This window comes from Anopheles arabiensis, chromosome 3 (assembly GCF_016920715.1).
Source record: "Anopheles arabiensis isolate DONGOLA chromosome 3, AaraD3, whole genome shotgun sequence".
Classification (NCBI taxonomy): Eukaryota; Metazoa; Arthropoda; class Insecta; order Diptera; family Culicidae; genus Anopheles; species Anopheles arabiensis.
In genome coordinates this window covers 19010087-19031766 of record NC_053518.1, presented here as the reverse complement: position 1 = coordinate 19031766, position 21680 = coordinate 19010087, and the positions used below count along the sequence as shown (strand labels likewise).

Sequence of the window (21680 nt, the reverse complement as noted above, 5' to 3'; positions counted from 1 at the left end):
CAAACAAACTTTCACAACAACTAATTTCTTTTCATTAGTGATAAATTTCCCACGCCCAAACCAGAAAACATGAGTTTCCAAACAGCAAACACACAGCTTAATTGAACAGAACAGAAGCCACACCGGGCAGCACTAATCGAGTCCACGTTCTTGGATCCTTTTTTCCCAGAATTAGCACCCGGAGCGCAAGCAAAAGAAGCAACACTGCGCCCGGCACTCCGTCCCACGATGAGGATGATGATGATGATGATGGCAGATTGGTTTCATCTGTTGCTAGCTGCACTAGTGTTAGGGCTTTCGTCCGCGCCGGTCGAACTGCACGCGTTGGCGTCCGCCATTGCACGGATGTCATGTGACTGTCCCCGTAGCAGCACCAGCAGCAGCAGCAGCAGTGTCGACAGCTTCCTACGAGCGAATGTGTCCTCCCTGCTGACGACCGGGACGCGCAACCGAACCGGAGACGAGCTGTACGTGGGCTTCCTGGCCGGCTACGTGCACTCCAAGGTACGTAACGGCGGCACACCTGGCTCACACACGCGGTCAAGGTTGCGTAGATGTCTTGATGGGCCCTAATCCGTAACGGCCACACGTCTGTGTGGTCTCTTGAAGACGGCAATGATGATGATGTGATGATGGCATCGGTAGTGCTGTAGGATTGCAAGGTAGTGCAACGGTATGTTCCCTTGAGACATTGGCAACGATCGTAAAGGGGTTGGTTTGTGGGAAATGGGTGCTAGTCATGCAAGGTTGCAGGATAATTGTGATTTATCAACCTCATCACACACAAGCTGAGGGAATATTGGCCAATGGGATAGGTTTGTTTTACATGCGGTTACATTTTATGAACGGGAATCTACAGTGCTGGGCGTGTTGTTGGTCGCTGGACAGGAGAGTCGTCGAATTGAATTTTCTGTGCAATTAAATACTACTTCACTCTGACATGTTGGACAGTTTAACTGCCTCTGATGTCATTCTAAATAAATTGATAACAATTATTCATGCTTTCTACATACTGATGATGTCTGAAGTACAATTCTAAGACCAATCACAATAAGTAATGTTTTCGTCATTTTCAAAACACAAGGATGTAGGTCACTCTAAAATGTACATTTCCCAGAATCGTTTCCAATCAGGAATTAAAACATAAAACAAGCCCGAATCAGCTTAACGCCATGGAGGGTAATGGGAGTTGAAAGCTCCCTGGTTTGTAAGCCCACAAAATCTCCTTCCGGCACGTATGTTCGCTTCAGCTCGATTGGGCACCTGATGGAGATATTAAACAATTGCAAATAGATTAATATTTGATCGAACCGTACGTGTGTGTGTGTGTGTGAATTCTTTTTTCATAGGTCGTCCTGGGAGCACTGCTCCTAGCGATAGAAACCATAAACAACGATTCGACGCTACTGCCCGGCAAAAAGCTACGCCTCCGTGCAGTCGACATCGGTGCCCAAAAGTCGCTCAAAGCGTTCCCGATTAAGTGAGTATGCCAGTACAACTGCACCAAATATGTACGCACACACACACACAAGGCTCATGCTTCCGACACACATACATCTTTTGTACAGGAAAATGACCGAAATGCGCGACAATGGAATAGTTGTATTTATTGGACCGGATGAAACCTGCACCTCTGAAGCACTGGTCGCGTCCGCCTGGAACCTGCCGATGATATCGTATGTGAGTGTGACAATTTCCATACTCTTCCGCTAGAAAATGTTACAAATTAAACATATACACACGCCCTCGTTTTATTTGCACAATGGCAGAAATGTGCCGACATTGCCGTGTCGGACAAAACGGTGTACAGCAGCTTCGCCCGCACGCTACCGCCGGCGACGAAGGTATCGAAGAGTGTCGCCGCCCTGCTGCTGGCTAATAATTGGCACTGCTTCAGCATTGTCGCCAGCAAACATCCCGCCTGGAGCATGGAGATCGCGCATGCAATTGAGGTAACAATATTGTGGCAAACGTTGAGGGGGAAACACAGCGAGAATTGTGAAAAAGGATTCTTTTCCAGGAAGTAGAATGGATTTGCCAGCGGGAGATGAAGCATTTCCTTGCAATTTGTCGCGTACTTTTTCTGCGAATCAGTGCAGCGTCTAGAGTGAACTGTTGACTTACTAGTTGTCGAATCACATGGGGCATGAAATTAATACGACATGAGACCAAGTGCATGATGCCTTATACGTCAACTGACGGCTTATAAGAAAGATACGATTTCATAACAATTAAAAAGGGCTTTTTGTTGGTTGTATCATCCAATGCAATATTATGAAAATATAGGAAAGTCAGGAAGGATTACTTAAGTTACCAATAGTTACTTAATATATTAATCATAGCTCTAATTACAAAGTACAGCGTTTCCCCCAGTGTTACGCTGTTTCTCACGGTATTTTTAATTATTTTGAACAAAATATTGATTTTTGAAAGTTTTTTAAAGACATTGACAATCTTAAAAAATCCTTCAAAAGATACTACAAAGATTTGCATGGTTTTTTGTTTGTTTCTCGTAAGTTTTTGGGTCAATCTCACGATTTCTTGCCAGTTTCCCAAATATGTTTGAATCATTCCTACCATTCGCTCGCATCGTCTTCTGTTTTGTAGACAACTTAAAAAATGAAATTGAAGTGGTCTTGGACATACTATAATACGTATAAAGTAAACAGAAGTACACAAAAATAAGGATTTCAATCATTAAATTTAGGGAAATTGGTAAATGTATTTTGACATTTAAAAACAGGATGATTTTGGGAAAAGTATACAAATGAGGAATAAAAAAAAGTTTAAGCCTTGCATTGAATCTTTTGAAACTACTAAAAACAAACAGAAAACCGTATCACAGTCTCACAGTCACAGTCGTATCAAGAATTTACGAAGGAATTTTTTTGGGAATTTGTTTGCATCTGAAACAACACCACTTCAGTAAACGAACCTCAAACATATCCAACAAAACACACATTGATTTTTTGCTTTAAAAAAAAAACTATCATCTTCCTGCAGCTACAAGCCGAGTTAAACAATCTCACCGTGAACCACTTCCGCATCTATTCGGACTACATCCCGTCCAAAATCTATGAGCTGCAGGAGATAGTGGACAACACTTACCGCAACACACGGGGTATGAAAACCCACATATATTCCTTGCCATCGCTCATAAAACACAATCACACCGTTCAAACACTACTTCCCTTCCCTAACAGTGTACGTGTTCGTGGGCGATCATATCGAAATGGTGGACTTTGTGCGCTGCCTGCAGAACCGAAAGCTGCTCAGCACGGGGGACTACATCGTGATATCGATCGATGACGAAATCTACGACCCAAACATGAAGCGCAATATCTATCAAGGTAATGAATAATGCTGAGAGCGAAATTAGAACGCACCGCAACACACCTAAAACGCTATTTCACCCGCACAGAGTATTCCGATTTCTACCAAAAATACATCGGCAACTCGAAAGACAAACATCAGCAGAACCGCAAGCGCTACAACTACAAGGACCAGGAGCGGCTGCAGGAAGCGTTCCAGTCGGTGCTGCGCATATCGCCCCTCTTTCCGATGAACCCAAAGTATCGCAAACTTTGCCACCAGTTCAAGCTGTACTCGCGCAAGGATCCATTCCGTGTGCCGTTGCCCTACAATCGGCACATATTTGATGAGATTCAGGTATGGGGGGGTTGGAAGACGGATCATCTCACCGTCGTTGATCGATGGTGCCGATGACGTCTGGCCGTCTCTGGGGCTAACAGATTTGTCCGTCCGTCTTTAAGGTTCCCATCTACGGTGCTTACCTGTACGATGCACTCATCATCTACGCCCGGGCCGCGACGGAGGTGCTCCGGGACGGTGGTGACGTCTCGGATGGAAGATTAATTATGCGCCATATATTCAACCGCTCGTACCACTCGATCCAGGGATTCGATGTGAGGAAGAGTGTATGTGGCAAGCAATGGGAGGTATTCTAAAAAAACGGACCTTTCTTTCCTCCCCCCACTTCGATTTAGGTGTACATCGATGCGAACGGGGACGCCGAGGGCAACTTTTCGGTCATCGCGTTACAGAAGGACGACAAAGTGAACAACTCACTGCACATGTCGATGCAACCGGTGGCACTGTTTGCGTACGGCGCACGGAATGCCACCGGTACCGGTACGACGCTGCCCGAGTTTCGCTACCTCAACCCGAACCGCCCGATCATGTGGCTGAAGGGACGGCCGCCGCTGGCAGAACCCGTCTGTGGCTTCTACAATGAAAAGTGTCGCCCGAAGGCGAAGGACTGGCGGTACATTACCGGTGCGCTGGTCGTGATTCTCTTCATGGCGATATTTACCATCATCCTGTTCAAGTGAGTGGTGGTGTTGGGTGCTGGGACATCATTATTGACTGTGACATCAAACTGCGACTAATGAACGTTATTTGGTGCTGCTTTTTTGTCCTCTTTTTGTAGACATTATCGCTACGAGCAGACGTTGGCCTGTCTGCTCTGGAAGGTGGACATGAAGGATGTGATACTGATAACATCACCCGACGCACTTTACAACAACGAGCTACGAAAAAATCTTGTGAGTAGAAATAAGTACAAGGAATTACAAATCAATCATTTCCAACGAGGAGAAAAGGTAAAAAGGACCCACATCAAGATCCGTCTTGTGTAGTGCTTTATAGATCTTTTAAAGAATCATCAATATCCAAAAACTTCTAAAGAATAATGAATCTCTAAAAAGTTATGAATCTCTTAAAAAATCTGAATCGCTAAGGATTCATCAACAGTCTCAACAGATTCATGAATATCCAAAATCTGAAAGTTTGCATTGTCTATCACACGTGTTGATGTGATTTTAGGACGACTGGGCCCGATCATACGAAAAGCAGTCAGAAATCGTTCCAGAACACAAAAAGAGGCTGAATTTAGACTTTAAGCTCCAATTACAATTAAATGATAAGAAAGCTGAGGTTCAGGGGGCAAAACCATAATCTTTGGTTGAGATTTGAAGCCTTGGAATTCATATATCTCGAAACTTGAGTTTCAGGTTCAAAGACTAACGTTGAAGATTTATTCAACTTCATGAATCTGAATCAATGTTACCCATCCTTAGTCTTTTGTGATATCAATAAACCAAAATAAGTAACCTTTCCTCAGGTATGTCAACAAAGCATTATGGTCAACAGTGCGGGAGACGTTAATAAACGGGCCTACACGACGATTGGTATGAATTTCCTGACTACCCTCTATCCTTCATGAACAATTTCTTACCAACAAAACTAATTCCTAGGTCTCTATCGTGGCAATATTGTCGCTATCAAGTATCTCCACAAGCGAACCGTCGACATTACGCGTAACATTCGCAAAGAACTAAAACAGATGCGAGAAATACGCCACGAGAATTTGATCACGTTCGTCGGTGCATCGATCGACCACGGTACGGTAAGCATCCTGACGTCATACTGTGCCCGCGGCAGCCTCGTCGATGTGCTTTCGAACGAAGATCTCAAGCTAGATCACATGTTCGTCTCCTCGCTGGTGAGCGATATCGTCAAGGGACTGATCTACCTGCACGATAGCGATGTAGGATCGCACGGGAATTTGCGATCGAGCAAGATCCTAATCGATTCTCGCTGGGTCGCTCAGATAGCGGACTTTGGGCTGCATGAGTTTAAATCCTGCCAGGAGGAACCAAGCAAGTAAGGCACTTTTGGCAAAATCTGTTGTCCCACTGGAGCATCTGATGTGATTAAACCCTTTTTCAGGTTTGAAAAAGAGCTGCGCCGCAGTCTGTGGAAAGCGCCGGAATTACTGCGTGATCCTAACTGTCCACCGAAGGGTACGCAGAAGGGCGACGTGTACTCGTTCGGTATTGTGCTGTACGAGATCATTGGACGGAAAGGCCCATGGGGTGATCTTAATATGAGCTGGCAAGGTACAACCAACGCGTCTAACATCGGTTTCTCCTAATTTCTGATCACACAATTTCCTTTTTTTTCAGATATTGTAGCTCGCGTTATGTCACCGGAAGAGTATGGGATTTTCCGCCCATCGCTGCGAGGCATTGACGCCCCAGAGTACGTCATACAGCTGCTCCACTCGTGCTGGGAAGAGGATCCAGAAGATCGACCAGACATACGATTGGTACGGGTGAAGTTGAAACCGATGCAAGCCGGACTGTAAGTGATCTTCGGGGGCAGAAAATGACCATTCACCAACACCCTTTACGCTTCGTTTCGCTGCAGCAAACCAAACATATTTGATAACATGCTCGCGATCATGGAAAAGTATGCCTACAACCTGGAGGGGATCGTACAGGAGCGCACTAATCAGCTGTCGGAGGAGAAAAAGAAGACGGAATCACTGCTGCTAAGGATGCTGCCAAAGTGAGTTGTTGAAGGTTCCATCTCCTGTCTTCTAAAGCTTACGAACTCGCTTACTTTCCCCTTTCTAGGAGTGTGGCTGAGTCGCTCAAGCGCGGTGAACGGGTCGAGGCGGAATGTTTCGACTGTGTGACGATTTTCTTCAGCGATCTGGTCGGCTTCACGGAACTGTGCGCCCAAAGCACACCCTTCGAGGTGGTGGAAATGCTGAACGATCTCTACACCTGCTGCGACTTTATCATCTCCAGCTACGACGTGTACAAGGTGGAAACGATCGGTGACGCGTACATGGTCGTGTCGGGACTTCCGCTCCGGAACGGTGATCGACATGCGGGAGAGATCGCTTCGCTGGCCTTACATCTGTTAAATTCCATCTCGAACCTGGAGATAAGGCACCGGCCGGGGGAGTTTATTCAGATGCGCATTGGCATACATTCGGGCCAGTGTGTGGCCGGTGTTGTGGGGTTGAAGATGCCACGGTACTGTCTGTTCGGGGATACGGTTAATACAGCTTCCCGGATGGAAAGTAATGGTGAAGCGCTGAAAATTCACATCTCTTCAATTACGTACGGACTGTTGAAGAAGCTCGGGGGTTATAAGTGTGAGGAGCGCGGCATTATTAAGGTGAAAGGGAAGGGTGAAATGCGAACCTACTGGTTACTCGGCGAGGACGACCAAAAGCGGATGGATCGGTTCGGTTCGAACGATGCAATTACAAGTTTGAGTAAGAAAATGCCCTCAAAACGTGTTAATGTCTTTAATTTTTTACAAAATGTTCCGTTTTTCCAGCCATACCGGATCTCCTATGTACACCGGATCAATCCCAAACCAACCTAAGCCGACCGTCGCTGAGGCGTATGCTGTCCGATGCTACCGTGCCGATGCTACAAACATCCCATCAGCACAGTACCAGCGATCAGCAGATTCCATCCGTCAGCTTCTTGGCGCACAATGGACCGAATCTGGGCTGCTACATCTGCCACAAGCGGAAGCTGCACATGGGCAACACACCCATGGCCGACAGTACGCAGCGGCTCTCGATCATCCATGGGAGCTACGGTATGGACGAGGCGATATGCACCTGCCGGCAGAAAAATTGTCTCCTAGAGTACTACAACGACAACCTGATGACGGTGCGGACGATTCGTGAGCCACGATCGGCACCGCAGATCACGTTCATGCAGTGAGGCTTGGATTGGATAAGGAATTTCCATGCAGAAGAAACGGGAAAATACGGTTTCATTGATAGAGAGTACGTGGAAAACACTAGTGGTTAACAATAACAAAAAATACGCAAACCATTTGATAGCTATTTACATGTCGAAACAGTGTCGTTGTGTACACGTCCGCCAATTAGTGTTTTTGATGTGTTTTGCAAATGCAAGCAAGTATTAATTGACAAGTTTATCGTATTATCTGTTGAGTTCGTCTTGATGAATATCACAGTAATAAATACGGAAGTAGTTTTTAAGTATATAAGTTATTGCAATTTGCCATCGGATATGGTAAGCTTTTTGAAAAAGATTTTCGAATCCTCTATCCAATTGCAATCCTGAAATGTACATATTCTTTCTTTTTATAGAATAATTAAACTGGAAGCTCCTGGGCAACTTTTCAAGTAGTCTCGTGTTTGGTTACATCGTCGCTCGAAAGAAGCGAATCCTACGCTATCTTGCATATAATACTTGAATTTCTTTACGCATCTGAGACACGGATCCTTTTAAAATCCGAAAAAAAACTGTCTATGCTGTTGTTCAAGATGAAGATGCTCAGAAATATCTTTGTGCTAGAATGTTGGCTACATCCAGTAAGGTTCATTATGACCCTTTGATCATTTAAACAGAGGAGTCATTGATGATCAAACCTGTGGAGAGCCTCTTCTTTGTTGTGAAGCATATAATCAACCTAAATCATACAGGAATTAAGTAAAAAGTTTTCATTATGATATAGTGATAACATTCAATGAGGATAATCGACTACCCACATCTAAGTGGCCATAAAGTTCAACGATCAACTGGACCGGACGACGTTGGCAATGATTTGGAAGAAGGATGTTCTAAATAATGCCACCAATTAAATATGCTATAATCTGTACTGCACTCACCTTAAATCTGTCCAAGCAGTAGCAGCCCTACAAAAAGTGCATAAAACTGGTTCATTAGATGGCAGAACGAAAAACATGTAAAAAATAGTAAAGAAAGTTGTTTACCTTTTAGTAGACGCCACAGCATCCAACAAATCGCAAGCTTCACTTCATTTCTTTTCAAACACTACACATAGTTTCTTGCTTTCCTTTATTCACACAAAACACAAACAATTTATAATCACGTTTTTTATGCATAAAAAACTACGAGAAACATTTTTCTCTAATTTTCCACAAACGCGCCAAAATTCACACCAAAAATTCGCTCGCCGGCCTGGTTGGAAACGTCAAACTCGCAAAACGTCACCAGTGACAGCTCGATGCGGCACCAAAAAAAAAACGCAATTGTTTATGTTTTGCTTTCGATGCCAAGCGCGCCCGGCCGCTCCGGTTTAGCGGAAAAGCAACAGCGAACACCTGAAAATGATTCACGACATTTTGTTCACACTTTTCTCCTCCAATGCGGAACTACCGATCGAAAACTTTACCGTAAGTAGTAAACGTTTGCACCCGGGTGTAGTTTTCTCACTGGAACCGTTCCTTCTTCAACGCCCTGGGGGTGATCTCCTAGATTCCGGAGGTGGCGTCCACCTTCCTGCACCCCGGGGAAATCCACATCCTCGAGGAGCTGATCCGGATTGCCAACCAGTACAAGGAGATCAAAAAGTTTGTTCAACAGTACGGCACGCTGAATGCCGGGTTGCTGAAACCGAAGCAACAGAAACCGACGGAAGAGCCGCTGCCCCAGGGACTCTATCTGCAGGCGTTCGTCGATGGGCTGGAGCTGGTGGTGAAACCGTACCGGGATCTGGTGGTCGAGCTGGAGGCAAAGTATCTGAAGCGCCCGAACCTGTCGCTCATGTTTATCTTCCACCAAGTGAGCCAGTATCGATCGTTGTTTGGGTTTCTGCTACAGCTGATCAGTGGGGTGGTGACGCAAAGGATTCATGGCTGTGCATTGCTTCCCTACCTGCAACAGCACTGTCTGCACGGGAATGATGCCAACTATCAGGCAGTGAAAACGTGAGTTTATTCTCAATGCTTCTACCTCTGTACGGCTTAAACGGTGCATTTTCTTTTTACATTTTTAGCATCCAAAAATCAGTTTACGTCATCTTTCTCAAACAACTGTACGGTTGGCTGATGCACGGCAAGTTTGTCGATCACTATGGGGAGTTTTTCATACAGCAGGTGGAAAGCAGCGCGAAAGCTTCCATCGCAGCGGGCGGTGCTGCGATCGTTAACCCGCCGGCCGGCCACACCTCCGTCAACACGTCGGACAGTGCGAGCATCAACACGGAGCTGTGGCGGTACGAGATACGGCGCGAAATGTTGCCCTACTACTTCCCTGCCAGCTGGGCGGAAAAGGTGCTGTTCGTCGGCCAGACCGTGCTGATGTGTCACTTCGATCCACGGCAGCAGATCGCTGACCGGGCGGCGTCCAAAGGGAGCAGAAAGGGAGCGGCCCTGGCAGCGGCGGCCGGCAAAGACAACCTGTGGGGTGACCACGAGCAGCAACTGTTCCGCAAGTTTCACCAGCTGCAAAGCGAGGAGAATCTCAACGTGACCAAGTTCGAGCATCTGGTGGACGAAATAAAGGAGCAGGTCACGAAGCACATGTCCACGATCGTGATCGAAAAGGCGGACCTGGAGCGGCAGTTGCGGCTGATGAAAGACTTCTTCCTGCTCGGGCGGGGTGAGCTGTTTTCTGAGTTTTTAACGCAAACGCAATCCCTGAAGTTGCTGATCGGGAAGGAAATCAATGATGGCACGACGCGCGATCTGAACCGTGCGCTGAAGCTAGCCGCCAACAGCATCAATCTGGGCGAGGACATCGAGCAGTTCTCGTTCGAGCTGCCGTGTGGCATTCGGGACGGCAGTGGGGAGGAGAGTTCGTTCTGCTACGAAACGAAAAGCGCCGTCGGGCACATCATGCTCAAGTACAAGGTGAAGTGGCCGCTACATCTGCTCTTCTCGCCCCGCATTCTCGAGCGGTACAATGAAATGTTTCGCTTTCTGCTGCGCATTAAGAAGATCCAGCACGATCTGCTGCAGATCTGGTCGTACCAGCGGGAGCGGCGCATGAAGCACAACTCGGAGGTGGTGCAGCTGCGCAACAAGCTCATGTTTCTGATCAACAATCTACAGTACTACCTGCAGGTGGACGTGCTGGAGAGTCAGTTTGCTATTTTGATGTCAGCGATCGCGAACACAGCCCGCCAGGCGCACGATTTCGAGCGCATCCAGCGTGCGCACACGATATTTCAGGCGAACGTGCTCAGTCTCTGCTTTCTGCTGACTGGAGCGAACAGTGGCGAACCATTGTCGGGGTCGTCGCTCAATGCGACCACCACCGCCGGCACCACGACGATGGCGGGCGTGATACAGGTGCAGGAAAATCCGGTCCTAACGATACTGGACAGCATTCTGTCGATCGTCGATCGGTTCTGCACGTTCTGTCTGCTCTGCAAGGACCCGATGACGAAGGTGGAACGGAACGAGTTTCTTACGTACGAGCAGGGGTAAGTGGACAAAGGGAAAGAGAGTAAAAAAGGCGCCTTTTTAACATTCACCCCACTTTCTCTTACAGATTCATGAACCACGTCGATTCGTTGCTGAAGCTCCTTATTGGACTAAAGGCGGGACCGAGCAGTGCACCACTTTCACAGCTTTTGCTTCGGTTGGATTTTAATCATTGGTTTAGTTCAAACACACAAAGTACGGATTAATAGCGGGTGCGGCAACCCCATATTTATTGCCTCCGCGGTGCCGGATCAATGCTGCTCCTCTTCCACCTGCATCTTCTCGAGGTGGGTCTTCATTAAAATACACTTCGTCATGTGACACTCGCACGGCAGATGATGTTCCTCTTTCTCTGCATCCAGCAGCATTAGCTGCAGATCGTACCTGTGAGAAAGAATCAGATTATTGCAACGTTTCTCCCCTTTCGGTACCAATGACGGGGTGACCATTACCTTCGATTCGTCTCCTTGTTGCGTGTCATCGTCAGACTGAAGGCGACCGGATCGCGCTCTTCCAGCTCCTCGCAGGCATCTTCTGGCAGCGGGATCACGGTCTGCTTCCAGTGTGTTTCCGGCGCGGACGGATTGGTGGAAAGCTGCAGCTGTTCCTCCGCACCATCGCCCGGAAAGGTACACTCGAACCAGATGCAGAATCCCTGCAGCTTGCCGGACCGCGACGCCACAATCACATCCTTCACCTCGATACTGTTCAGCTCGTCCGTCGTTACCTCCATCAGGTCGAACCACGCTATAATGTGCCCGTCGTAAAGCAGATGCTCCGGTGCGACGGTTAACACTTCCGGATTGCCCGAGTTCTGTTCGCGCAGCGCACGGCCAAAGCACCGCATGCTCACGCCGGACAGACTTTCCCACCGATCGAACCGCGACGGTACACTGCACGGTGCCACGTACAGGGTGGCCGTGTCGGGAAACATGAGCCCGTTCGGTTTGAGGAACTTGTCGCGCGCGTACAGCACCGAATCGAGCATGCCCTCGTGCAGCAGGAAGAAACCCATCCACTCGGACACGATGATGTCGACCCGTTCGCCTTCGGGCAGCTGGAAATCTTCCACCTTGCACTCGCTCACTTCTATCACAGCCTGCAGTTGGTTCTCTTCCACCACGGCCCGGGCGAGCCGGGCCAGGTTGGAGGCTTCGACCGCGTACACCTTGCTCGCACCCGCCTGTGCGCAGAAGATGGACAGGATTCCTGTGCCGGCGCCGACATCGAGCACGGTTTTGCCCTCGAACAGGGCCCGGTTGCAGAGGATCGCTTTCTGGTACGCTTCCTGCCGCGGTTGATCCGTAAGCATAAGCTCGTGAACCTGGAAGGACGAACGGTGTACTGGTTCAACATTAAATTGTAACTACAAATCGCCCAACAATACCTTAAGATCCTCGTAGCTGTCGAAGTAGCTGGTCGGATCGATCTGGTCCGTGAATTCCATGCTGAAGCACTAGCAAAGGCACCAAAATAAAACAACTCAAGACTCGAACCGCGCTGCGAGCACGTTTTTCTTGCATTTGTTTATGTCAGGCATGGCAAACATTTATGCTAATGTTATGTGTTTCAGTAATTAGTTTAAACATTATCAATGCGGGTGAATATAATTTATCATTACAGCATAAACATCTTTGTAATTAACCATTATAGAGTTTCTAAAGAATATCCAAAGGTTGTTGAAATATTGTACGGTTTAGTTTACGTATCTGGTGCGCCACCCCTGAGAAAGATGTTTTGAAATTCATGATTAGCCCAAACAACATTTTGGACCTACATTTTAGCACATAGGTTTAAATTCGAACTAAAGTGCAGTTTTGCCCTCGCTTAGCCTCTGGTTACCGATTGCTCAACAGATGGCGCTAGATGTCCATCGATCATTTTAATCGATCATCGATTTTGATAGTCTAAGAATTTCTTTCAGCATACTTTTTAGTTGGGTGTATGATTTTCGTAAACATTTTACATCAACAAGCACATGATACAACCGGTTTGCAGAAACATAAAAAAATCCCACAGCAATTAAATTTGTTTTATGTTTCATTAAATATAAACAAGGAAAAAGAAAAAGCTTCAGAAATTGATATTCACTACTGCATTCAGGCTGCAAGTGAAGTAATAATATAGCTTTGTGCAGATAACATTTTAAAAAATGATGTCTCGGTTCATTAATTTCAATTTTATTTAGACTAATGTTGCAGAAAATTATACAACTCTAGATAGTCCCCGTGACACGCGGTACCTTTTAGGTAGTGGTTATCGCTCCTGCTGACATCCGGGTGTGCGTGCGAAAAAATAAAAATTGTTTCAGTTTTGACGCATTTCAATTCCGAATAATTCAAGTTTACATCAGCGGGCGTCAAAAATCCATACATTTTTAGAAAAAGCACACTCGCAAGAACGATACTGCCGGATTCGGAGATACGATGTTTTCAAAATATGACAGTTCTTTTAGCAAACTGACATCAACATCAATTATCAAATGCAACAAAATCCTTTTTAATCGAACTTTACAATTTTAACCCGTTTTGAATGATTTTTAATCTACAGTCAGATTCATATCTAGCAAAAACCACCAGCCACATGCAAAATTACACGACAATTTGTGATAAATTCACTGGAAATAGAGAAATTCATAAAAGAAAGAGACTTCAAAAAGAAAGAGACCGAAAACGAAAAGCGCGGCATGCGATAATCTGACAGAAAGAGAGACGATCGTCAGTCTTGTTATTAATTACGTAGGAGAAAGATCAGCAACTCAGTGATCGCAATTGTAACCTTTTGAAGTAAATAACAATTATAAAAAAACAGAGCAAATGAACGCAAATCACGCCATCACCGTCATGGGATTGCAAAGAAATTAAAAGTTTCCCACAGTCACGGGAGAAATTTCCAACCCCTGCAATCCTGTAATTAATTTATTGAATTTGAGCATACAAATCCGATGAATTGATCATAACAAGTCAATCATTTTTTTTTTGAAAAAATTACAAATGTTGAACATAGAAAATCTAAAAAACAAATCTTGAACATAGAAAATCTATTGAACAAAACCTAAAAGCAGTTGTTCTAAATTTTGAACCCAATCCATGTTCGAATGTGTTTTAGTACAACACTGTCGATCCAAATCTGCATCACGGGTACATCGAGTGTGCGACGCACCTTCCCATAATCACTGTTGTGCTGTCGGTACGCGAAGACGCTGCTGCTCCTGGCTGCTATTTGGTGTGGTGAAAACTAAACCGAACAAAAAAAAGAACTAGTCGGCCCTCAATAACGCGATTTCAGGATGGATATTGTGCGGGAAAAAGTGCGCACCGACAAACTGAAGAAAAGCCAGACGTGTCGGTTTTGCCTGGCTCAGAATGTGCCGCTCACTTCCATATACGCGGCACAGGATCAAAATATATCAACTCCTCTTCCGCTGCAGATAATGTCCTGCGTGGGTATAGAGGTACGTATGTGTTGGGTTAAACCCCGGCTGGGAATGGTGCAGTGTGTAGTACGAGACCGAAAACCAGAAGGTTTCGGGGAAAACGCACAAAACCAAAGTGAAATTTCTGTTCGGCTTGACCGGGAAAATGTAGCAAGCTAAAAAGCAAGATGGCGTGTTTTGCATTCGCTGCACCCTTTATGGTTCGTTTCTGTGGAAAGCGTTCGGTAGCGACAGCTGGTGTGCGTATCGTTTGCGCCTGTTTTCAGCGGGGATTCGTTCCGCCTGTAAGGACGAATGCGTTTGTCATGGTTCTTTTTCTTCGATTTGCAGGTATACCGAGAGGATGGAATGCCCGGATTAATATGTGCTGATTGCCGCCTGCTCATGAACTACAGCTATCAATTTAAGCAGATGTGCAACGACGCAAACTCGCAGCTCAAAGCGTATCTTTCGACTGGAGTTTGGCCGAACCAGCTATCCCTGCCGAAGGGGCTAGCGAATTTACTGGTAAGTGTGCAACAGAGTACGCTCGTTTCAAATGTGCCCTTTGTAGGAAAAGAGCAAATAAGTTTTGTAAAAGAAGAAAAAGCGCAAAACAAAACAAAACAATTGTTTCTCACATAACCCTCATCAAAAGGCCCAAGCTGTCGGTGGGGGCCCCGGTTTGACGTTATGCTTTATGGCATGCAACTGTACCCCGTGCCATAAACTGCCATAAACGGTTATGCTATAGTAATTTAAATTTTTAAATTTCACGTTTCTTTGCAGTCAAATTTAAAGCAACCGCCAACGAAAACCGACGATAAACCAAAAGCCACCAACATTATCAAGCTAAGCCCGGCGGATTTGAAAAACTTTAAGCAGGGGCAAAAGTTAAACAATGCCAACCGTACGGCAGGTGGCGAGGAAGCGAACACGTCCACCGCCGTACCTCTCATGACCTCAACGCCGATCGTGAAGCGGCAGGGATCGGATTTGGCACGCAGCAGCAGCACCACCGCCACCACCACCACCACCAACACCACTACTACTACTGCCACTGCCGAGTCCAACAAACCACTCCAACTGGGACAGCAGCTAATCAAAGTGAAGAAAGAGGTAACACAGCCGGAACAGGGCGGTGCATCGAACGAGCCGGTCATACTGAACAATCTGGTCCAGTCGACGGTGCCGAAGGTTGCGGAAGAATTCGTCTCTACCGGTGATGGAACGGTAGAGATGGTGGTGACCTACGCGCCGGAACCGTCAACCAAAGCGGACGGTGGCGGTACCGTGTTCCCCTGCAGCGAGTGTCCGCGAACGTATCCGCTCAAGCAGCTGCTCGACATCCACCAGCTGTCGCACAAGCGGGAGCGCAAGCATCAGTGCGACCAGTGCGACAAGCGGTTCTTCTCCAAGTACGATCTGGCCAAACACATCGCCACACACACTGGCGAGCGGCCGTACGTGTGCGTCATCTGTCGGGCGTCCTTCTCGCGCTCCTCGCTGCTAGTGCGCCATCAGGCCAAGCACCAGGACGAACCGAAGCACTTGTGCAAGCTGTGCGAGCGCTCCTTCCTAACCGTGGAAGATCTGCAAAAGCACATCGAAAACCACGAAAAGAGTCGCCCGTACCATTGCGCCCACTGCCCGAAAAGCTTCGCCTACAAGCAGGGCCTCGAGCGGCACGAGATAGTGCACCTGGGGAAGCTGCCGTTCCAGTGCGAGTACTGCGAGCAGAGCTTCCTTACCGCGGGCAAACTTTCGCGCCATCTGGCAACGCACGCGGGCGATCGGCCGTACCCGTGCCGGCTGTGCAACAAATCGTTCCTGCTGAGCCATCATCTGTCGCGGCACCTGCGCCGCCACAATGCGACGGGCCAGAGCGAGTACAAGTGTTCGGACTGTGGCGAGCTGTTCAACAGTCTCGGCGATCTGGTGTACCATTCGGCGAAGCACGCGATGGAGAGCCTGACGTGTCCGCTGTGTCTGGAACCGTTCGACAGTGTGGAAGCGGTTACCGAGCACATTCGGTCACACGCGGACCAGCAACAGTACGCGTGCGACTATTGCGATCTGATGTACACGAGCGAGCAGAAGCTGGCCGATCACTGCCTGCAGCACCATGCGAACGAGCTGGCGTACGAGCTGCCGGATGAAAAGAGCGGGCCAGCGAAGGACAGTGAGCAGCGGCAGGACGCGAATGGGGCCGAGCAGAACAATTTCGTGATGGATTACCGGAATGTGGAGGAGGAGGAGATTTTCCACGAAGGCCTGTTTCTGGATGAAGGTAAGCAAATGTGCTCTCTCCTGCTGGAATATTGTCATCAATTTGATTTTTTATTTTTACTAGATGAATCGACCCTGGTTCCGGACCCCCTTAGTGGTTTCGATGAGTTTGATGTCACGGAAATTGAGGTGCGACCACAAAGCCCGCCCGAAAAATCCGCAAAATCGGTTGGCAGACCACCAAAGGCCACTTCCGCAACGGGCACCAAAACAGCCGTGATGAAAGGCGTAACCAAAGTACAACCCACCACCACCAACACCACCACCGATACGAAAAACTCATCGACAGAAGAGAAAAAAGCACCCACGACTGCCGTACAGCAGCCCCAGGAGGACGGAAAAGCCTCACGCCAGCAGCGCATGGAGGAGTTCTTCAAGCGTAACCAGGAGGCGGTGGAAAAGCGGATGGCCAACCAGAAGCTTTCTGATGTGCTGAAAAGCCTACCCAAAGGGGTAACGGTCAAGATGGAAACGGTGGATAAACAACCTGCTCAACCTGAGAGCGTTAAAACTACGGCTACGGACCAGCCAGCGGCGGAAGCACCCGCAGTACCACAAAAGCGAGGCCCCGGAAGACCGCCGAAGGTGCGACCGGTTGAGGCAAAGGAACAGGAAGCTTCCAAAACGGCTGCTCCCTCCACCAAACGTTCGGTTCTACCGGCAAAGGCGGAGCAAAAACCCGCTGCAGATGGTAAGCGCGAGCTGAAGCGCAGTGCCACTGCCATAGGAATCTCCAGAGAGCGCACGAAACCGGTAGTGGTTGGGCAGGAAAATTCCAAAACTGCAACCAAGCCACCACCGCCGGCGCCATCGAAATCGTCCGATTCACAATCGTGGATGATTAAACGCACGTACGCTGCGAAGTCGTCAGCACCAAGCGAGGCTGCTGCTGTGGGTAAAAAGCGTCCGGCGGAGGAAAACGATAACGAAGAGGCAGAAGAGCCAGCACCCAGCAAACGGCCAGCACTGGGCCGTAAAACGTTGAACCCCTCGATGATTCGACAGATGAGCAAGAAAGAGCCAGCGACCGGTAACGGTAAGCAGCCCGTTCGTGCGAGCACCGTACTGAACTCGTTGCCATCGGCGACAACCGTCTCCGCAACCACCACTACCAACAATATTGTGAATGTGAAAAATCTTCCAAAACCAACGGAAGCCATGAAAAGGGTACCGGTGGAGATGAACATCGGTGGCAGGACGATCAAGCTGCACAAGATCACCAGGGAGGAAGCGATTGCGCGGGCAAACCAGCTGAAGGCTAAGCAGTAATCGAGGCTGACATGAGTTTGAGTTTGCCGCTTTTGCTATTTGAACTGTTCAAGCTTTTCGAATTTTATTCATTTTACAGACCAGTGTTTTCGAACTCTGGGTATTTTTGTTAATTTTTAGAACCGTACAGTATGAAAGAGGTACAAAGAGAAATGTAGAGAAAGAGGTGGTGATTTGTGTGTTTGCCGTTTATCATTCTTTTATGTAGGATAAAAGATTAGACTTAGCAGAGTGAGTTCAAATTACTAATTAATCTGTTTAAGGGACAGGGGAAATTATTAGGCACAAATGAGTTAACCGAACCGTCAGAATTGTTTACCTATACCTCGTCTCTAACGTCTACCATTGTTTTCTCTCTCTTGTTTTCGTCATATTTTGTTTGAAATCATGACAATTATACGGTAATGCTGTTTCTTGTATTCTGATTCTTTTTTCCACTCCCAACTCTTCTTCAACTATTCCCAGGGTTTATATGTGGGGAATAATATGTGTGCTTTTATAGATGAATAAATTTTACACGCATCCATTCACGCGAATTATGAGTACAGAATATGTGTTAGTTAGTCACGGACGCTTGTTTCAAATTAGCCAACAAAATCCTTTTTTATTCACATGGTTATTATTTTACTTTACTATACAAAAAAAGCAATGTATCCGCAATTGAATGCTCGTTTTCAACAAAGTCCCTGTTTTTAGTATTTCCCGTTTTTCTACACTTGAATAGATTTTGGGTTTTTACACTTTTTTTATATCTGCAACAACTAAAACGTCTGACTATTTGTACAGAAATGCGAGAAGTTTACGTTCACTTGATTGACGTTGTATCGTAATGGAAGAAATATATTAATTACTAACTCATTTACTAACAAAGCATCTTGCCCAATATAATCTGTTTCTTGTATAGAACACACATCCTCATGTTTTAGTAAAAGATATAATTAATTTACGAATAACTAATCAAAGATGTGAACATGTCTAACCTATACTCAATAAAACACATCAAAGTGCTAATTTTTTTTTTATTTATTTCGCTCGCTTAAGCGACTTAGACCAGTGTATATGAAAATTTTTCGGGAACATTTATTGCCAAATCGTATGAACGAACTGTTAAACTTATGCTGTGAGAACATTTTTGTAGCAACAAACAAAGTTGTTTAATATTTATTTTTTGCAGGAACATTTTCATACATGTCTGCATACTAAAATGGATAATAAAATAATTTGAACCTTATTTGAAAATGCTTTTGTGAGCGAATGCGTTTTTGAAATAAATAGAAAAATCCATAATTGCGGCAACATGTATTCAATGGTAACATGTTCATGGTCCCAGGCCTTAGGAAAATGTAATCATATCATTTAACGATTCGAGAAATTATTAAAATTTCGTTGAATTTGAATATTACCAGTTGAAATCCAATAATCTTTTAAATTGCTATAAAAATGGTAAAATTATGGCAAACTACGAACGAAAGCGGGCTTTGAGAGCAGATAGGTTGACACTTCGGCCCCGACTGCCCATAAAACTGTCAGCTGTCAGCCCGAGACTGATGTAAACAACAACACCATCACAAGGGGTTCTTTTCTTTGCTCTCTCTCCTCGCCCAATTGCCAGTTTTCATTCACAACACAGCCGTACAGTGCCGTCCGGAGCAGCAATATAAGTAGATAGTTGTGTGGTAACGAGATTCCGATTATTCACCCCCGTGTAACACACACACACACACACACACATATAGCCGTTCGTGGTTGTTCTTGTAAAGTGTAGAGCGTAACGTTGGTGTGTATTTTTACTGCGCCGTAATTGGAACAACGACTACTACACACTATCCGTTTCATCTCTTCCCTTTCTCCTGCAGCACCACACACACACACACACTGAGGTTGGATTCGTGATGGACAAGCTGATATAGCTCTCGAATGGCCGTACTTGCCTTTCTGGCGCTTAGTATTGGCGACGACTTGCTAGCTTACGGTGGCGCTCTGCTCGATTGTCGCGCCAGTTCGTGGACGGAATGCAAATCGCTGCTAGCCTCGACACGCAACCAGCGCCAGTTTGAGGCCCTTCTGAAGCGCTACTACCCGCCGCACGACGACAGTGCTGCATCGCCAACAACAAACGTCCACCGTTCGTCAACACCATCACCGCCGTCCGAAATGTCGACGGAATCGATCGACAGTTGCGACTTTGCCTACCAGGAAGCGTCATCGCCCGGTTCGATCAGCCTGGACAAAAGCTCCTCCACCGAGGTGGTCCACACGGTCGAAAACATTACGGAAGTGTCGCCCGGGCTGTGCTTCGTCATCAGCGGCACGATCCAGCTGACCTGTGAGCGGTTCTCCATCAATTTGCTGCTGAAAAATGGTGACGTCGCGCTGCACTTCAACCCACGGCTGCCCCAGAACTACATCGTGCGCAACTGCCGCGTGAAGGGCTGCTGGGGCCGGGAGGAGGTGGCGTCTCCGCTGTCGTTCAATTTGCACCGCGGCCAGCGCTTTGCCGTCCAGGTGCTCGTCACGGACAAGGAGTTTCTGATCTGCGTCAACGGGCGGCACTTTAACGCGTTCCAGCACCGGCTGCCTTATCGGAAGATTTGCACACTGGAGGTGAAGGGCGATGTGCGCGATGTGGCCGTTGACCAGTGCTACATGGAGTGCTATCCGCAGCTCGAGCTCGAAATTATCCGCCAACTGTCACCGGAAGCGTTGGCAACTGCCCAGCTAGGTGTGGCGAGGCCACTGCACCTGCCGGAAGCGGACGGGAAGCCGATGCCGTACACGGGCGTACTGCAGGAACCGTTCACCAACGGCCGCAAGCTGCATCTGTACGGGCGGGTGAAGCTGCTGCCCCACTCGTTCTACGTGAACCTGCAGAGCAGTGCGTACGTGTGGCCCCATCCGAGCATACTGTTCCATCTGAATCCGCGCTTTGGCAGCGTTGGCGGCCGACACGTCATCTGCCGGAATTCGTGGACGAACGGAAAGTGGGAGCGCGAGGAGCGGTCGGAAAATGTGACGGACTTTGCGCCCGGGAAACCGTTCCATCTGCAGATCGCCTGCACGGACGTTAGCTATCAGGTTTCGCTCAACGGCAAGCTGATTGCGGAGTTTATCTTCCGGGACAATCCGCGCCTGGTGGAGGCAATCTACATACAGGGCGATATAAAGGTGTTCGATGTGGTGGTCGAGACGGCGTACTAGCTGGCAAGGACTGTGGCGTAGGGCCTACTGCCATCAAAATCCCCTCCCAAAGAAAACTCCTATAGACTGACAGACAGGAGCGGGGGACTCGTGTGTGCAATGGGCGCCGCTTGCTCGGATCGCAAAAAAAAGAAGGTCTATTCATCCAACCAGATAGTGCTCTTTGCTCATGCTGCTCGGTACAATAATGTGTTAGTGTGACTTGTTGTAGGTTATGGTAGTATTACACTCTCTAGCGATTTTAGCGAACGTTTTCGCGCTCCAAAGAGGTCTATTTCCCCCCCTTCACACAAAAACTTCAATGGCTTGTTACTATATGTTTAAAAAGTGTTGCTCATATACTTCCTATATTTACGGTTTTGTTTACAAACTAAACTGCTGCTTTAAAATGAAAAATAAAATGTATTACAAACATGGGAAGCATGAAGTTTCGTGGCTTTTTTCTGCACGATGTGTACAGAGCGATTACGCACT

At 47.2% G+C, this 21680-nt stretch overlaps 5 protein-coding genes and 1 long non-coding RNA gene across 7 annotated transcripts; 4 read left to right on the top strand and 2 right to left on the bottom strand.

Annotated features, from left to right (window-relative positions):
* The first annotated feature begins 206 nt into the window (after window positions 1-206).
* Window positions 207-7759, top strand: LOC120904558 (guanylate cyclase 32E). Its single transcript, XM_040314650.1, has 17 exons — window positions 207-504; window positions 1350-1480; window positions 1569-1680; window positions 1770-1952; window positions 3004-3121; window positions 3204-3350; window positions 3422-3669; window positions 3774-3926; window positions 4008-4348; window positions 4451-4565; window positions 5144-5210; window positions 5277-5685; window positions 5752-5921; window positions 5988-6165; window positions 6232-6372; window positions 6441-7093; window positions 7159-7759. Exons 1-17 carry the CDS (start codon window positions 229-231, stop codon window positions 7554-7556), a joined length of 3840 nt encoding a protein of 1279 aa, XP_040170584.1. The 5' UTR covers window positions 207-228; the 3' UTR covers window positions 7557-7759.
* Window positions 493-8792, bottom strand: LOC120904564. Its single transcript, XR_005739791.1, has 3 exons — window positions 8579-8792; window positions 8474-8500; window positions 493-1263 (listed from the first exon to the last, which is right to left on the bottom strand). It is a non-coding gene; the product is annotated as an uncharacterized LOC120904564 (long non-coding RNA).
* A 57-nt stretch (window positions 8793-8849) lies between these two features.
* LOC120904559 (gamma-tubulin complex component 4 homolog) lies at window positions 8850-11369 on the top strand. The gene is made up of 4 exons (XM_040314651.1): window positions 8850-9001; window positions 9084-9535; window positions 9604-11034; window positions 11103-11369. Exons 1-4 carry the CDS (start codon window positions 8936-8938, stop codon window positions 11239-11241), a joined length of 2088 nt encoding a protein of 695 aa, XP_040170585.1. The 5' UTR covers window positions 8850-8935; the 3' UTR covers window positions 11242-11369.
* Window positions 11232-12621, bottom strand: LOC120904560 (protein arginine N-methyltransferase 6). The gene is made up of 3 exons (XM_040314652.1): window positions 12423-12621; window positions 11488-12359; window positions 11232-11419 (listed from the first exon to the last, which is right to left on the bottom strand). Exons 1-3 carry the CDS (start codon window positions 12480-12482, stop codon window positions 11287-11289), a joined length of 1065 nt encoding a protein of 354 aa, XP_040170586.1. The 5' UTR covers window positions 12483-12621; the 3' UTR covers window positions 11232-11286.
* A 1596-nt stretch (window positions 12622-14217) lies between these two features.
* LOC120901429 (zinc finger and BTB domain-containing protein 17-like) lies at window positions 14218-18553 on the top strand. The gene is made up of 4 exons (XM_040309377.1): window positions 14218-14489; window positions 14802-14978; window positions 15240-16740; window positions 16804-18553. The coding sequence occupies exons 1-4, from the start codon at window positions 14325-14327 to the stop codon at window positions 18006-18008; spliced, it is 3048 nt and encodes a 1015-aa protein (XP_040165311.1). The 5' UTR covers window positions 14218-14324; the 3' UTR covers window positions 18009-18553.
* Window positions 18554-19531: 978 nt separating this feature from the next.
* On the top strand, window positions 19532-21633 carry LOC120901431 (galectin-6-like). 2 transcript variants are annotated; one of them, XM_040309379.1, is made up of 2 exons: window positions 19532-19781; window positions 19865-21633. In XM_040309379.1, exon 2 carries the CDS (start codon window positions 19926-19928, stop codon window positions 21204-21206), a length of 1281 nt encoding a protein of 426 aa, XP_040165313.1. In that variant the 5' UTR covers window positions 19532-19781; window positions 19865-19925; the 3' UTR covers window positions 21207-21633. The 2 variants fall into 2 exon arrangements, with proteins under 2 accessions (XP_040165313.1, XP_040165312.1); XM_040309378.1 differs by having other exon boundaries at window positions 19532-19785.
* Window positions 21634-21680: the final 47 nt, after the last annotated feature.

Bases quoted from the DNA above. Each gene is read 5' to 3' on its own strand.
- LOC120904559 (XM_040314651.1), top strand. From the start codon at position 8,936: ATGATTCACGACATTTTGTTCACACTTTTCTCCTCCAATGCGGAACTA. The intron at 9,002-9,083 runs GTAAGTAGTAAA...GTGATCTCCTAG, and splicing joins TACCGATCGAAAACTTTACC to ATTCCGGAGGTGGCGTCCAC. The intron at 11,035-11,102 runs GTAAGTGGACAA...TTTCTCTTACAG, and splicing joins TTTCTTACGTACGAGCAGGG to ATTCATGAACCACGTCGATT.
- LOC120901429 (XM_040309377.1), top strand. From the start codon at position 14,325: ATGGATATTGTGCGGGAAAAAGTGCGCACCGACAAACTGAAGAAAAGC. The intron at 14,490-14,801 runs GTACGTATGTGT...TTCGATTTGCAG, and splicing joins TGTCCTGCGTGGGTATAGAG to GTATACCGAGAGGATGGAAT. The intron at 16,741-16,803 runs GTAAGCAAATGT...TATTTTTACTAG, and splicing joins AGGCCTGTTTCTGGATGAAG to ATGAATCGACCCTGGTTCCG.
- LOC120904560 (XM_040314652.1), bottom strand. From the start codon at position 12,482: ATGGAATTCACGGACCAGATCGATCCGACCAGCTACTTCGACAGCTAC. The intron at 12,360-12,422 runs GTATTGTTGGGC...TCGTCCTTCCAG, and splicing joins ACAGCTACGAGGATCTTAAG to GTTCACGAGCTTATGCTTAC. The intron at 11,420-11,487 runs GTAATGGTCACC...TCTTTCTCACAG, and splicing joins AACAAGGAGACGAATCGAAG to GTACGATCTGCAGCTAATGC.
- LOC120901431 (XM_040309379.1), top strand. From the start codon at position 19,926: ATGGCCGTACTTGCCTTTCTGGCGCTTAGTATTGGCGACGACTTGCTA.
- LOC120904558 (XM_040314650.1), top strand. From the start codon at position 229: ATGAGGATGATGATGATGATGATGGCAGATTGGTTTCATCTGTTGCTA. The intron at 505-1,349 runs GTACGTAACGGC...CTTTTTTCATAG, and splicing joins CCGGCTACGTGCACTCCAAG to GTCGTCCTGGGAGCACTGCT. The intron at 5,922-5,987 runs GTACAACCAACG...CTTTTTTTTCAG, and splicing joins TCTTAATATGAGCTGGCAAG to ATATTGTAGCTCGCGTTATG.